At 42.8% G+C, this 15504-nt stretch overlaps 1 protein-coding gene across 1 annotated transcript; it reads right to left on the reverse strand.

Moving 5' to 3' along the window:
• Positions 1-492: 492 nt before the first annotated feature.
• On the reverse strand, positions 493-6232 carry Thap1 (THAP domain containing 1). Its single transcript, XM_032918442.1, has 3 exons — positions 5891-6232; positions 3495-3690; positions 493-2185 (listed from the first exon to the last, which is right to left on the reverse strand). The coding sequence occupies exons 1-3, from the start codon at positions 5959-5961 to the stop codon at positions 1820-1822; spliced, it is 633 nt and encodes a 210-aa protein (XP_032774333.1). The 5' UTR covers positions 5962-6232; the 3' UTR covers positions 493-1819.
• Positions 6233-15504: the final 9272 nt, after the last annotated feature.

Below are 15504 nucleotides of genomic sequence, written 5' to 3' on the forward strand. Positions count from 1 at the left end.
AATAAATATCTTAATAATTAATATTTTAATAATTAAATAATAATTTAAGGCGGTGTACACCTTAAATCCCAGCTCTGCAGAGGCAGAGGTGGTAGCCTCTGTGGGTTTGAGGCCAGCATGGTCTGCATAGTAAGTTCCAGGGTAGCCAGAGCCACGCTGTGAGACTCTGTCTCAAAAAACAAAACAAAAAGACAAATTTAAAAAAAAAAAAAAAAAGCTTGGGGGTCTAGCTTGGGGGTAGCCTGCTCTTGGGCATGTTCAATCCTCAGCACCAAAATGAGAGGTGTTTATAAAACAATCAAATTCCCATGGATTAAAAGTGCTGCCAGGTGGCACTTAGGAGGCAGAGGCGAGCGGACCTCTCTGAGTCTGATCTACAGAGCAGATTGCAGGACAGCCAAGGCTACACAGAGGAGAACAAACCAGCAACAAAAAAGTGCTAACTGTTCTCAGCATAGTAGTAACTCAGAAAGAAAAAAGCGGATCCACAGATACTGGAATAACATAGCTTTAATACTGTCTTGAAAGGTCTGCTATTCTTCGACTACAGTGTATTCTGAAGTATAAAATACAGTTCTCCTAAGCCTAGAGGATTCTTTTTTTATTAGCACTTGTTTACTCAGGACACATTTTCGTTTCAAATATATGTAAGCTTTCTCACAGTCAGAACACAAGCCACAGTGCGAACAGAAGCTGCAATATTTACGTCTCAACGGTGACAGAAACACGACACGTTACTTTTGAACATAGGCCACATGAAGTAAATTGGATGTCATTTCTAACTTCTGAGTGAAAAGAATACTTTCTATGCAATGTCTTGACCAAAGTCAAACAGTTAAGGGCAAATCTATCAAATACTTAAGGGCCAAAGTATCGTATTATAATATAAAACAAACTCTACTAAAATACTTTGTCAGAGGTCTGAATGCAGATTGAACTTCAGCTGTGGAATCAGATGCCTTCAGCCTGGGGCTGATCAAGACCAGATCCCAATTTTATTTCTTTAGAAAGTTGTCACAGCACACGTGGAGGCCTGACAGAAACTCCGTGGAGAGGTTCTCTCCTTCCTTTATGGGGTCCCAGGGGCTAAACTCAGGGAGCAGGCTTGTGTGCACCTTGCCCACTGACACATCTCTCCAGCCAGCCCCCAGTTTTCACCTCACCAATGCCAACAGCTCACTTTGAGGCCTGCCATTCCCCAAGGCACTCTTCCAATTCATAAAGCTAGGGACACAAAGGACCTACTCCTAAGACTCTACTCTTTATGAAATTATTAACTATGGAATGGTTTTTCTGAAGACAGCAAAATAATTTCCTCAAATATTGGCTTGACAGTTCGTTTTTGATAAGTGATTGAGAAAAATAAATGAAGCTCTGGCTATAAATACAGAATGTGTGTGTGTACATCTCTATATTCTGAAAGGCTATGTCCTATGCTCTCACTTAGACTTCTGATTTAATCATAAGTTATCTCAATAAACGGCATTAATTTTTAAACTTAAATCATTTTTACCACACCCTTACCCTCTCTACTTTTTATTTTTACATTATTTCTATAAATACTCAAATGAAAAACAGTCCACCATCTTGAAACCAATATACAACATTATGTTGGTGGTTTAAGGATTTTCTTAAATATTTTGTTAAAATGTAGAAACTCTGAAATTACAAACAAAAAATTACAATTATACAGTATATATCTAATTTATTTTAAAAAAATATTGTTTTTTAATACAAGTAATTGTTATCTTTTTCAAATGAACTCCTGTATGTAGGCTAAAAGAAGGTACACAGTCTTGTCCACTATACACCTCATCTTTCATGCTGGCACTTCAACAATTTCGAAGTAGTCATTTGGTAGAATCACATAGCCCCTCTCCGAGGCGTCGTCTTTCTCTCTCTGGAAGTGTACGACTTCCTTGAGCTTCTCCAGCTGTCTCTCCTGCCGCCGGCACCGCTGCTGGGCGGTCTTGAGCTTCTTCCTGAGCTTTTCAACCTGCTGCTCCAGGTGAAGGATCCTCTTCCTCTGGTGCATTGTGTCCTCCACAGTGTAGTTGTGGTCACAGAAAACTGAGAGGTTATCAGGGGTCTGGAGAGGAGGCATTAGCAACCCAACAGCGGCGTCAACCTGGGAAGTGGGGGGTGAAGGAGAGGGAAGCTGCTCTTGGGGTTCCAGTTCTTCCTTCTAAAAGAGCAACGTACAGGCAGTTGTGAGTTTAGTAACTAAAAAAATATCTGTAGTTTCAACATTAGACATTTTTTGTCATTCCATGGTACCCAAAAATTCCAAAAGGAGAAAACACAATATCTTGGTGGTTGCAGTACTGGCGTGGAATGCAGAGCTCTCAAGGACTAAAACCACATCTTCCAGGACTAAAAATGTCGGCATTAGGGTTTGGCTTACTTGTAGATTTTAAACAACAGGGTCTTGGTTTGCAGCCTAGGCTGGGCCTACACTTGAGTTCCTCCAACCTCGACCTCCCAGTATTAGAATTACAAGTAAAATACAACTGTCCCTGGAGTCAGTTTGAGGTGGTTTTTGCTTGTCTGGGGTTGGTTTTCTTGTGTTTAGGGGATGGGGTGTCCTTACTGTATAATCCAGGTTGGCCTGCCTCGAACTGTGACAGTCCTCTGAGCTCCTTCTCTGCCCGCTCAGACCGCAGGTCTGTGCCACCATGCAGGGCACTTTCAGTCCTAACTCACCTTTTCTATTCGAGGTTAGAGTGGGCTTTGTGAAACAGTGGTTTAGTTGGATATAAGTAAACACTAAACTACTAAACAGCCAAAACAGAAGAAAAATCATTTGAAAATAGTCAGTAGGAATGAAAATAAAACGTATCAACTCATAAATGAAAACAGAACTAGCTTTAACTTAAACAAAACTAGACCGAGTTATTTAGTGTGAGATACATAGAAATCTGTTTCTTAAAAAGTGTATTATTGTTAATAATAGTTATTTTTTTCTTTACAAAAAGATTTATTTTTTAATCATGGGCATACATATGTGTGTCTCTGTGAGTGTCTGCCGTGGGAGGGATGGGAGGGTATGAGGAGACCTGAGATTCCCTGCAACTAGAGTTAAGGAATTGTGAGCAGCTTCAAGTGAGTGTTAGGGGTCAAATCTACGTCCTCTGGAAGAGCAATACATACTCTTAACCACTGAGCCCCAACAGTAGTTACTGCCAAATGATGGGTTTCAAACACACTGGTTTTCTTAACCCTTCCCTGATTTTCCCATGAACACACTAGCTTCATAAATTAAAACAGCATTCACTCAAATCCAGTGCTTATGATAGAATTTGGAAGGTAGAGGCAGGAGGATCAGGAGTTCCAATTCAGCCTTAGCTATACACAAGCTCAAAGCCAGCCTGGACTGCTTAAGACTTTGTCTCACACAAGGAATGGGAGGGGAAGAGAATGCAGAGGAGGAAAGAAAACAAAGAAAAGACTGGGAAAGGAAAAAAACAAATCCAGCACTTAAGAACCCAAATTACCTTCTCATGTGGCTCTATATAGAGAAAAATAGTGGGCACAGCGTTCTCCTTCAGTAGCTTGTTGTTGCACTCTCTCTTAAAGCAGTCTGGAGTAAAGTGCTCCGAACAGATGCTGCTGTACTTAGTGGGCTTGAAGTTTTTCCTTCTAACAGCTGCCTCCCACTGTTTACAAAGACTGGGACGGGTAAGAGGAAACCTAAGAAGATACAATTCAGTTCTCTGACTTTACTTTAAAAAATAAATAATACCCTTCCCCCATTCTCATACTAAGGAAAATCTTAACATACTAAGGAGAATCTGATTGGAGATCAGTTCCGGTTACTATTCTCACTCAGTGAGCTTTACCTTTTCATAATGAAGACACTTAACAGTTCAGTTAAAATAGATCGTATGTGGGGTTGGGGATTTAGCTCAGTGGTAGAGCGCTTGCCTAGCAAGCGCAAGGCCCTGGGTTCGGTCCCCAGCTCCAAAAAAAAGAAAAGAAAAAAATTGATCATATGTGCAAATTCTACGCATATTTTTACTAAAAATTTTGTGTCTTATAGAACAAAACTTGGACATATGTCTACATCCTGAAATAGACGTCTAGCTCTTTTTAATCAATCCAACAAAGAGACTACATCCCTGAATTGGGCAAGTGACAAAGATGGTAAGGACGTTATTTTATGGCTTAATTCAGTGTATGGAATGGGGAATCCTTGTATCTATTGCCACTATGCTTTTCTATAACAAAGACTTGGTGGGAGATGCTAGGGGAATCAGAAATGGCTGAAAAGGAATGTTTCCACTTATTTTTACTATTCCACTACATAAGGTATGTGGACCCTGATCATCATTTTCTTCATGAAGACCTAACCAATCTTCCTGCTAGTATTTATTCTTTACACAGCCAGCTTTCTCCACTGCTACTGCACACAGGCTGAAAAAAAGATATTCCTGAAAAGAAGTACAACCACTGTGGTAGCTTCTTATACATCTTAGTATCTCATCTCCTGGCATAGAGCACAAACTCTGAACTGTCAAGATCTTTGCCATTTACTGTTCTTACATAAGGAATAAGACTCATTCTTGTTTTTATGTTTCAACATCCAGCAGTTGAAACAGTAGTTTGATGTGTGCCATTTTTTATTTTTTTTTTCTTTTTTCTTTTTTTTCGGAGCTGGGAACCGAACCCAGAGCCTTGCACTTGCTAGGCAAGCGCTCTACCACTGAGCTAAATCCCCAACCCCGATGTGTGCCATTTTTAACTAGTCTGCATATTTGAAGACTCCTGGGCCATCTCAATAAAGCATAGGGAAGGGAAGTGGCAAGTCGGATGCATATCCCTGTCACCATTTCCTGATCTGTTCCGACATTCTGAAGGCGTATGAAATTTCAATCAATCAAGTCGTAGTAATCGGACATATTCTATCCTCTTCCCACAGAGAAAACACCAGCATACAACTCTTACTTTCTAACAAACACTTTTAAACAAAAACACTAGCTCCCCAAATCCCTGAGGGAACATTTTGAAATTTGTTTCTGGAATTGTTTTCCCTATAGATAGTTTGGATAATTTACCAGTGGGTCTGATTTCTTAGCTATTCTCTGCATACAGTCAGGAATTCTTCCAAAACTTAACATAAAACTTGTAATAACAAATTTAGCTGTCTAAAAGTATGTCACATTTTGTGGACCGTTAGCATTGCTAATAATCACCATCAGTAACGTTAATTCTATTGCCTTCTTCTTTCAAGAGAGTATTTTTCATCCTGGATTCTTGCTTGCTGCACACACAAGAACGAGGCCTGACAGCTGTGGGGGAAAGCTAACATTAGCTCCATCAACCTTTCCCAGGGTATCTGAGTAAAGTGTATGCCATCGTTTCATTACTACCGTGTGTTGAAAGACTGGGGCTCATCTTGGCAATACCAAGAGTCACCTCTAAAACCCACAGATCCTTAAAGCTTGGTTCTTTGAAACCAGGTCTAAAAGTCCTGGTCAGATGTCAACACTCGGCTGTCCTGCTTCCCTCCTAACAGCAGCAGCGAAGTCAGAAGCCAGGTCTCCCTCCTATGCTTTTCTAGTTCCAGTTTATCCCTATGGGACAGTTCCACGGCTTGGCTTGGGACGAAATCCGGAGGGCAGCGAGAGGCTTCCAGGCGTCGATCGCTTGCACGCCAGAAACCCTCCACGAGCGCAAAGGCGCGGTCGCAGCCTCAGCAGAGCCCAGCCAACGGAGGCGGCGCGCGCCGGGAACGCGCAGCCATGGGTCCCCGCCCCCGCCGGCCAGCCGTCTGCCGCCGGAGCCCGCCGGCCGCCCCGCCTCCTCCAGGTCTCGCGCGGCCACGCGCCGGGCTCCGCCTCCACCCGCTCGCGCGCCCCTGCCGCGGCCGCGGAGCACGCCAGTTACCTACTTGTGGAAGGAGACGGGCTTGTCCTTATCGTACCGGTTCTTGCAGCCGTAGGCGGAACAGGACTGCACCATCCTTCTGGCCCTCCACACTTCCCCTCTGCCCGGGAGGCAGGTGAAGGGGCCGTCGGTGCCGCCGCGCTCGGCTTCGATACGGTCGCCGCTTTCGGTGGCTTTGGTTAGCAGTTATGGGGACGATTACCTCACCGTGGGGGGTGACCACCCGGTCCGTTGTGGTGTTTGCTTTAGCAGAAAGACAACAGCTGTCGCTCGTCTCCCATCTTCAAGATGGCGGAGGCAGCTTCAACCTCACCTCTCGCGAGGAGTTCGCTCGCAGGCTCTGATTAGCCGAAGGTAACGTTCCCAGGGAAGCTGACCATTGGTTAGGGCGAGGCGAGCCTGGGGGGCGTGGTCAGCAGTGCGGAAGTGGGTGGGTCCTCTGCGCCTTGGCCGGAAGAAAGCGCGTTTGTTTGGGAGTCTCTCTTGTAGGGTCTTGTATTGGTGAGTGTGGTAAACTTAATTTAATTTAAACCGCCTGTTGGCCCAGAAGCGTAAAGGGAAAGTGGGAAAGCTCGTCCCTGGTCACATGTAATTTTTACAAAGGGCGGCTGCGGAGGTGTGATTTATACAAACCTGTGTTCCACGTTCAGAGTCCAGATGGCCGTCTACTTAGAGAGCGAGTACAGACGTGCATTTCATTTCTTCTAAGCTGAGAATCAAAAGCACTTATTTTTTAAAATTTATTTTATATTTGTGAGTACACTGTCGCTGTCTTCCGACTCACCAGAAGAGGGCAGCGGATCCCACTGCAGATGGCTGTGAGCCACCATGCTGTTGGTGGGAATTGAACTCAGGACCTCTGGAAGAGCAGTCAGTGCTCTTAACCGCTGAGCCATTTCTCCAGCTTGGAACGTCGTTACCTTTGTGTTCTGTCTGTGCTGGAAATTGCGAGCTGCTGCAGCGATTTTTCATGCTAGAGAGAAGCGTTACTTGCTTGACCCTACAGTTTTGAGTCTGGGGCGCGGGTGCCCGACATCACTGTAGACCTTTGACTCTTGAGCCCGCATACCATCCTTTACCAGCCCTTTTAACTTCAGCACACATGGACTTGCCTTCTGAGTCACCATGTATGTGGTTTAATGCATTTGCTGGCTACTTAAATCTGGAACCCTGGTATCAATGAGATCAATCAAACAAACAAAACCAGGACTTAACTCAGTGGTAAAGAGCATTTGTTGCTCTTGCAGAGGACCCAGGTTCGGTTCCCAGCACCCACAAGGCAGTTCACACCATCTATAACTTTAGGCAAATGGGCACCAAGCACACATGTTGTAGGTCAGAGGACGGCCTGTGGGAGTGGATTCTCTTCCTTCCACCCTGTGGGCTTCCAGGGACCCAACTCCCATTAGTCTTGGTTCCAAGTGTTTTTATCGGCTGCTCCTAGGATTTCTCCTCCTTGCTCAAGACTTAGGTTAATCTCATAGAATAAAACGAGTACCTCTTGGTTATTCTCTCACCAGCATCCTTGAATTCAAGTACTCAGTCTCCTACTCAACTTTTTGTCAGTCCTAGTCTCCAGCTTTCTCTTTGCCCCTCGTAAAAACACTGCCAGTTCCTTGCTTATAAAACTTAGACTTCAGAGTCTACCTCTGGAGTGAGTAAAATCCAAATTGCTTATGGTGGCTGCATAGGCAGCAGGTACTCTGTGCTTTTACCATCCTGCCCTGCTTGTCCTTCAACTCCTTTAACTGCTCAAAAACAGAGTTTTGCTTGGCCTGGGATGCCCATCCCCTGACCTCCCCATGTATCCTTAAGATGAATCTTATGTGTTATCCTCTGTCTGCTTCCCTTACCTTCCCCAAGTAAGGCTTTACCTTCCTGGACTTCTCTCTGCAGTTATGTACTTATGTAATTATATCTGTGTCCCATCTGAACTAGGGTGCTCTGGAGGCTGGCAGCATCTTACTGAACCCAGTAGCCTCAGCAGCACTGTCACAAATTATTTAGGAAACATTGAATTGAATGCGCCTAGAAACTGTATCTAAATTAGTTTCATGATAGTAGCTGTGTACTAGGAACACCGGAACAGTGGCTTATTAACATTTTAAAAGGTATTGATGCTAGGTTCTCTAGTCCACTGTAAAGAAAAGAAATCAAGTTAGGGTTAGATAGTATCCCAAAAATAATTTACTTAGTTACCTTAAACTCTACATACATCAACTGGCTTAATAAGTATTTATTGAAAATCTGTTATGTACTTCTAAGGAGCTATATATTAGTGAAGATGGGTGGTATACTGGTCTGCCTCACTTAACCAAGCTAGTGTTCTATAGTGAAAAGAAATATTAAAAGTGCTGGAGGAAGATGCAGATTTTAAAGATGAGGCTAGGACTGGCCTGCTAGAGGAAGTAACTGCTGAAAGATCTCAAAGGGCGATTTCACTGTGAGGACATCTTCTGTGCCTGGTGCCGTGAGGAATGGTGAAGCCCACCTCCCAAGGCTTGGTGCCTTCAGCCTGCTCAAAGAAAAACAGAAGTGAGTTAGAGTTCCTGAGTGCAGTGGCTTGGGGGACAAGTAAGAGATGAGGTTAGAGAGGAAAGCAGAAGTTAAGAGCCTAAGGAGTTCTGTAGGCTGATGTAAGCTATTTTACTCTAAAATGGAGAATTAGCTTTACTGGTTTACTATGCTGAGATTATTGTACTGAGCAACATCCTATCTCCACAGTCAGCTCTGAAGCAGAGGTGATACAGTTTTAAATACACTCTTCAGGCTCAGGCTTGGTAGCACACTCTTGTGATCTCAGCCTTCACAAAGGAAAGGCAAGAATTTGCTGAGTTTGAGGACAACCTGATCGTAGAGAATTCCAGCCAACCAAGGCATACAAAGTCAAAACCTATCTAAAAAATAAATTCTGCTATGTTGAGATGGGAGTAGGGATGTGAGATATGAAGTAGGCAATTTAGGATTTCTCTCTTTCATTTGTTAATTTTAATATTATGCACCCATATGGAGTTAGCATGGTATGTAGAGAACTGTATGAGGCATGTTGGCCATCTTCATAGAGCTCATTCTATAAAGGGGAAGGTAGAATAAAAGTGTGAATTATACTGAGGTTCCCGAATAAGGATGATTGAGAGAAAACTCCCTACATGCTTTAATTAGAGTAGGTATCCCATGCAAGAAATTGCATTGTTCATCAGAGGGTGGAATGGATGACGGTGAGGAAGATCATTCCAGACACTGGGAATGTATGTTTAAGCACCAACCTGTGTTTGAAAGTACAGCCAGTAGAAGAGGTCCAGGCCCTGGTAGTGGAGCCCAGTTAGGAAAAGGACAGGAGGTAAAGACTGAAGGAGTCAAGTACTAGTATGGATGAAGTTCAGTGGCCACTGAACCACTTTAGGCACTAGTATTTTAAAAAGATAATTCTACTGCAGAAGGACAACAACTCAAAAGACAAACCAATTAAGAGGCTGTTGCTAGTGAGCAAAGAGATGGTAGCTTAGGTGAAGGTGGCAGCATAAGAAGCCAGGAGTGGTAAGATTCAGGATGTGTGGGGTGCAGGCAGTACAGCTCAGTGAGAGGGGAGCGAGAACTGGGTGGGGTTTAACATGGTTCTAAATTGAGCAACCGGCTTGAACACTGTATGTATGAATGCAATGCAAAAGTGAAAGAACTGCTCAACAACATAGAAACATGGAAGCCCGTTAAGCTGGGGCCAGTTTGTAGGACTGGGATGCCAGAAGAGAAAGTTAGAAGTGGTGTTAGAGTAAGCAGTAAAGGCCCATTAAGAAAACACTTGTGGCTGGGGATTTAGCTCAGTGGTAGAGCGCTTACCTAGGGCGCAAGGCCCTGGGTTCGGTCCCCAGCTCCAAAAAAAAAACCAAAAAAAAAAAAAAAAAAAAAAAAAAAAACACTTGTGCCCCAGACAGTATCCTCCCTGGCCTGGGTGAAGCCCTAACCATCCAGTTGGACCAGATCAGTCAATCACCTGGCCAAGGACCCACCCCTAGAAAGGCAGGTTCACCTTAAGACATGACAGAGAGATACAGGTGGAGTAAGGTACGTATATCTTTCCAGAATCCCTGCCCCTGGTGCTGTAGAATTCTTGGCCGTAGCCATTCAACTTCCTAAGTCTGCTGACTCTTCTTTCTCTTTTCTAAGTATGCTTTCCTTAATACTTGGGATTTCCCCAACATTTGGGGCTTGCTTGTCCACAATGTGTTTGACATCCATACCAGCTTAATCATGCCAATTTAAATGGTACGCTTGGTTTAGTTGGTTTGTTTGGTTATTTGTTCTTGTGTTTTAATCATTATCCTCTACTCTTGAGGCAGCTGCTGGGCTTTATAGCTTGCCTATCCTGGATTTTTTCCTTTTAACCTCTAATAAAATTGTGCTAGAGCCTCATTTGAGTACATTATTGAATTCTTTTGCTATTAAGACTAAGAACTTCAAGAGGGGACTCCACCCATGAGTAAGATTGCAGACCACTAAGGACGTGTACAAGGATAACTCTACAATACCTGTTTGGTGGTCACTGATTCAGAGAAGACTCGTCAGGTTGTGGTGTGTGCTATACGGCTGGATTTTTCTCCTATTCATCCTCTTATCTGTCTTAGGGTTGGAAGTGAATATATATATTTTTATTTTGCTGGGCATCGTCCTTAATTGCCCCTATTTCAAAATGGTAAGTTTACAGATATGGTAAGTTGTATATAATTTTAAAAATATCTGTTGAACTAAAAACATTGTGTTTTGTTTTTTTTTATAAAATAATCTTCCAGCCTAAATTTTCACTATGTGATCTACAAATTCATTAGCTTTAATAAAGTAACTTTCACCTTTTTTAAAATATTTTTTCTGGTTTCTCTGGGCATTTCACATCATTCCTATTAGTCACATTCACTTCTCAGTCCTTCCGTGTCTTCCCTCCCACCCTTGTGACCCCCCCCCGAAAAAGTAAAAATAAAAATAACTTTTGTTTAATTTAAAAATCCAGTTTCTGTTATCTACATACTCACTGGAGCATGGTCAAACTCCCAGTGGCCTGCTTTTTAAATAGAACTGAGTCCACCCCTCCCTGCACATGCTCCAGAAGCCTGAGAAAGCTACACTTTAGTACCCAGCACTCTTTCTTAAGGGTTCTCTCTGATGGCTTCCTGCCTAGACTGTTAGTTTTTCTCTTGTAATAGGGCTTGGGGTGGTCACAGAAGCCTTCCATGTCCCTGTCAACTGTGTGTCTGCAGTCATCAACATCACAGCAAAAGTAGCCTCCTTGTTCTTCACAGTCAGCAGGGGCATGGATCCTGAGCCTCCACTTGGTTTCTGGCGACAGACCATGGACAGGGCTACTGGCTGCAGGCTGCAGTGGGCTGCTGATGCACTAAGACCACAGACACAGACAAGACCCCCAGAGGCACCCACACTAGAGTTATTACCATGGCCCTAGCGGCAGTGCAGCCCACAGACGTCAGCACTGACTATGGACATAAACATAGACCCCAGCCACAGTAGGACCATGGCCCTCAGTGGCAGCACAGACCTGCTATAGCCTCAAGTGCACTCACAACAGCATGGTCCTGGTGACTGCACAGACCACAAAATCCATCTTTATTTTTTAGAACACTCACTTTATAACCCTGGCTGATCTGGAACTAGTCATAAACTCAAGAGAGACCCACCTCTGCCTCTTAATTAAAAGCATGCACATCCAGGTCCCAACATTGGGAAAGGTTGGTGAAAATAAACCAATTATCCATTAACAGTTGAATCAATACATGTGGCATAGTCCACAATCAATAGCAATCAAAATAATGAAGCCGTGGGCTAGCCTTCCATGCTTCCCTTGCATGCACTGCAAACTGGGCATGATGACACACATAATCTTAGCACTCAAAAAGTGGGGACAAGAGGAACAAAAGTTCACACTCATCCTTGTCTATGTTATCAATATAAGACCAGCCTGAATTATGAGACCCTCAAGAATGCTAGAACCTACTGTAGATGATTCCTGCATCCATAATGATCCAGAAGTCAGACAAAAAAATGCATAAAAAATATGAAGCTACATTCCAGGAGTGTTACTTGATGCCATTAAGAGGGGTGGTGGCCAGTCTGTTTATAACTCATTGATGATGCTATATGGCTGGATATTACCACACTTGATAAAACTGGAACTGTTTATTAATAATAAACAGGTTGTAAACCAAAGACTGGAACTCCAAGATCAAATCTTGTCTAGGAGAATGGGACCTGAGTCCTTCTCTGGCCCTGGAGGGAGATGTGACATGCTGATCTGCCTATAAGGTTATTAATATATAATGAAGTCAGTCTGGCCCCAGGAACCTTGCATGTTAAACGAATGTATAGTAGTTGGCTTTCTCATGAAGAATAAAGATGTACCATTGCTCTTATGCAAGAATCAAACCAGATAGGCTTGTCAACCACCTGCACAAAGACCCTCAGGAAACCGTTTTGTTTTAGAAATGGAATAAATCTTACCTAAAACATGGGTCACTACAATGGTCCCTTTGGCCATTGTCCACTCTTATCTGCTCTACTCTGCAATAAAGCACCTCTCTTCTAATCCACCCTACTCTGTTTTGCCTCATCTCATTCTTTTTTGGGGGGTAGGGGTAGGGGAGGGAGGGTGGCAAAGATGAAGGGATAGTGAGCTGAGAGAAGCCCAGACCAAGATACCACCGATAACACAGATTATATGGTTTTTGGTGTTTTATTACATGAACTAAAAATGCTTATTAACAAGGGCTGTACAAGAGTGCAACACTGTACTTTTAAAGGAACAATAAATGTTTATATATTCATTTGATCTCTTTGATGTTTTAATAATCAGGCAGTAATATTCTGGCTATTAAAGGGAATAAATAAATGAAGAATACTAATTCTGACTGTAATGTCTTGAAAGGCCAAAAACGCCTTCACTTGCTGATAGGACACCATGTAAGGAGGAGTTTTGAAAAGCCAATTCCTTACATGATAAGCAGGAGTTTTAATCTGTAGTGTGGCATCTCTATAAAGGAAGGGGATCGTAAGGTCGAGGCCAGTTTACACAGTGAAACACTGTCTCAAAAACGTCTTGACATTATGAACTTCCTACTCCAGGTGGTGGTGGCTTACTCCTTTAATCCCTGCACTCAGAAGGCAAAGGCAAATGAATCCCTCAGTTCCAGGCCAGGCTAGTCTAGAAAATAAATTCTAGAACAGCCAAGACTCCAGGACTCTACCACCAAAAATAAGGAAAAGAAAGTCAGTCAGTCCAACATCTTATACTGGCTGCTGATAGATACCCAGACTCTATCTTAACTTGGTGTTAGCAGTTTACAAGAAGGCCAAGTAGATTCTCTCTGCCAAGGGTCACGTTTGTACAGCTTAGCATCCGCTCTCTTCTTTCAGGGATGCAGCTGCCAAAGGTTAGTATTTTTCTGATGAGCTATTCTTCCCCTTTAAATTGTGTTTTTAAATAACTGGGTTCGAGATTCTAGTGCTTCCTTAGTATAGGCAAGGCCCTAGGTTTGATTCCAAGCATAATAAATAAGCTAATTAAAGTCCAAATTATTAGATGTCAGTGATCTTAAAACATCAGTTGGAGCAGGACTGATGTAAAGGACACTTGCCACCTAGCCTTAATGACCTTAATTCAATCCCCAGCTCCCACATGGAGAGAAAGAAATGACTGCTGTAGTTTGTCCTCTAACCTCCACAAGTGCGTAGTGGCGTGCACACAACAACACAAACACAATATTTTCCCTACATACATCCCTTAATCTCCTATACACGCCATATATTCTCTAAAAGACTTCTCTGGGAAAGCCAAATGTGGTACTGTAATCCCAGCTCCCAGGAGCTGGAGAAAAGACAATCAGCAATTCAGGGCCACCTAACCTACTTGCTGACATTGAGGCCAGAAAGGACTTGCAACGATCCTCCAGCCTCCACCTCCAGACTGATTATAACCTTGTACTTGAACTAGAAGGCGTGTTTTTCTCATGGCACACTCTTATTTAGGGATATGGGACATACCATGACCCAAATAAGGAGGATAGTGGCTGGTATGAGCCATGTTTGCTTACAGTCAAGGACTGCATGCTTAAAGCCAACATCAACGCCATGAAATGGTGTATGCACCCTGCTGGAAGGCCCTAAAACTTACTGACCTGACTGAGATTTCCTATGCCTTAATGTCTAAGTATGAGTCCCAGGTTTATGAACCTAATGTTTTAACAAAATGAGGGATCTAGAGTACATTCAGTGTTTGGGGCTGGGGAAGGGCAAAGAATGCTACTGCATACATGGAGATGCATAATCAGAAAAATGTGTTTTCCAAGATACAATTTAAATACATAAAGGAAGCCAAGCAACAAGTAATAAAATAAGGCTTGTTTAAATCTATACTCTACCTTGTTTTCCATATATATATATATATATATATATATATATATATATATATATATATTTATTTTGGTGACAGTCCCTCCACTACCCTTCAAGACAGGATCTCACTGTGTACACCAAGCTGGCCTTGAACTCAGAAATCTACCTCCCTCTGTGTCCTGCATGATGGAACTGAAGGGGTACACCACCATGCCTGACTATTAACATTTTTGAAAATGGCAAACTGATAGAAAGGAGAACATATTAGTGATTTTCTGCAGTTAGGCTTATGGGGGAGGGAGGAAGTGTGGGTGGAAACAGGTAGCATGAAGAGTCCTTGTGTTAAAACTCTTTCTGTCTATAGAAGTCTTTACTGTAAACGAACCAGTATCTTGGTTCTGATTAAATATTAGCTAATAACACCAATTACTGTACTGTAGTTTTCTAAGACATTACTACCGAATGAAAACTAGGTACCTTTTACACAAGATCTGCATTATGTCTGATGTTGCATATACATCAGCAATTGTCTTAAAAGGCTTAAGTTTGAAGATTAAATTGTTTTCAAGGGTGAGTTAGCCAGAAGAGAGAAAGAATTTCTGAATAGACAGACAAACAGGAATTGGGTCAGCAAAACTTGAATGCATGATGTGTGTTAGCCTGGGGAATGAGTGGTCAGCCAAGGCCAGTTCTAAAGAGATTCTGTTTTAAGAACTGGGCACAGTGGTTCATCGTTGCAATCCCAGGGTCCACATGGTAGAAGGGAAGAATTAATTCTCCCAAGTTGTCCTGTGACCTCAACATTCAACACACATGCCCCCCAACTCACACAAAATAAATGTTTAAAGAAACCAGACCAAAAAAAAAAAAAAAAAACAAAAAAAACCCAACCAACTAAAATATTGTCTCCTGGGATTAAAGGCGCATCCCACCATGGCTGGGTCAAAGCTTTTCATGGCCACCATGCCTCAGGATCTGGATCACAGGTTTGCCTTCCATTTCTGGATTAAAATTCATTCTGGACTAGGAAGTCCAAATGAAAACAAGTAACAATAATGCCTAACATGATATAATATGTCTTGTTCAACTGCAAATAAATAAACAATAAGCCTAGCTGGGTGGGATCCTGCCTGACAGTCACCACTCCCTTAATCCACTTATCTCCTTGAACACACCGGTCAGCTCCATTGCACTTCCTGGTGGCCTCATGTTACGTGAACCGTA

Source organism: Rattus rattus, chromosome 13 (genome assembly GCF_011064425.1).
Source record: "Rattus rattus isolate New Zealand chromosome 13, Rrattus_CSIRO_v1, whole genome shotgun sequence".
NCBI lineage: Eukaryota > Metazoa > Chordata > Mammalia > Rodentia > Muridae > Rattus > Rattus rattus.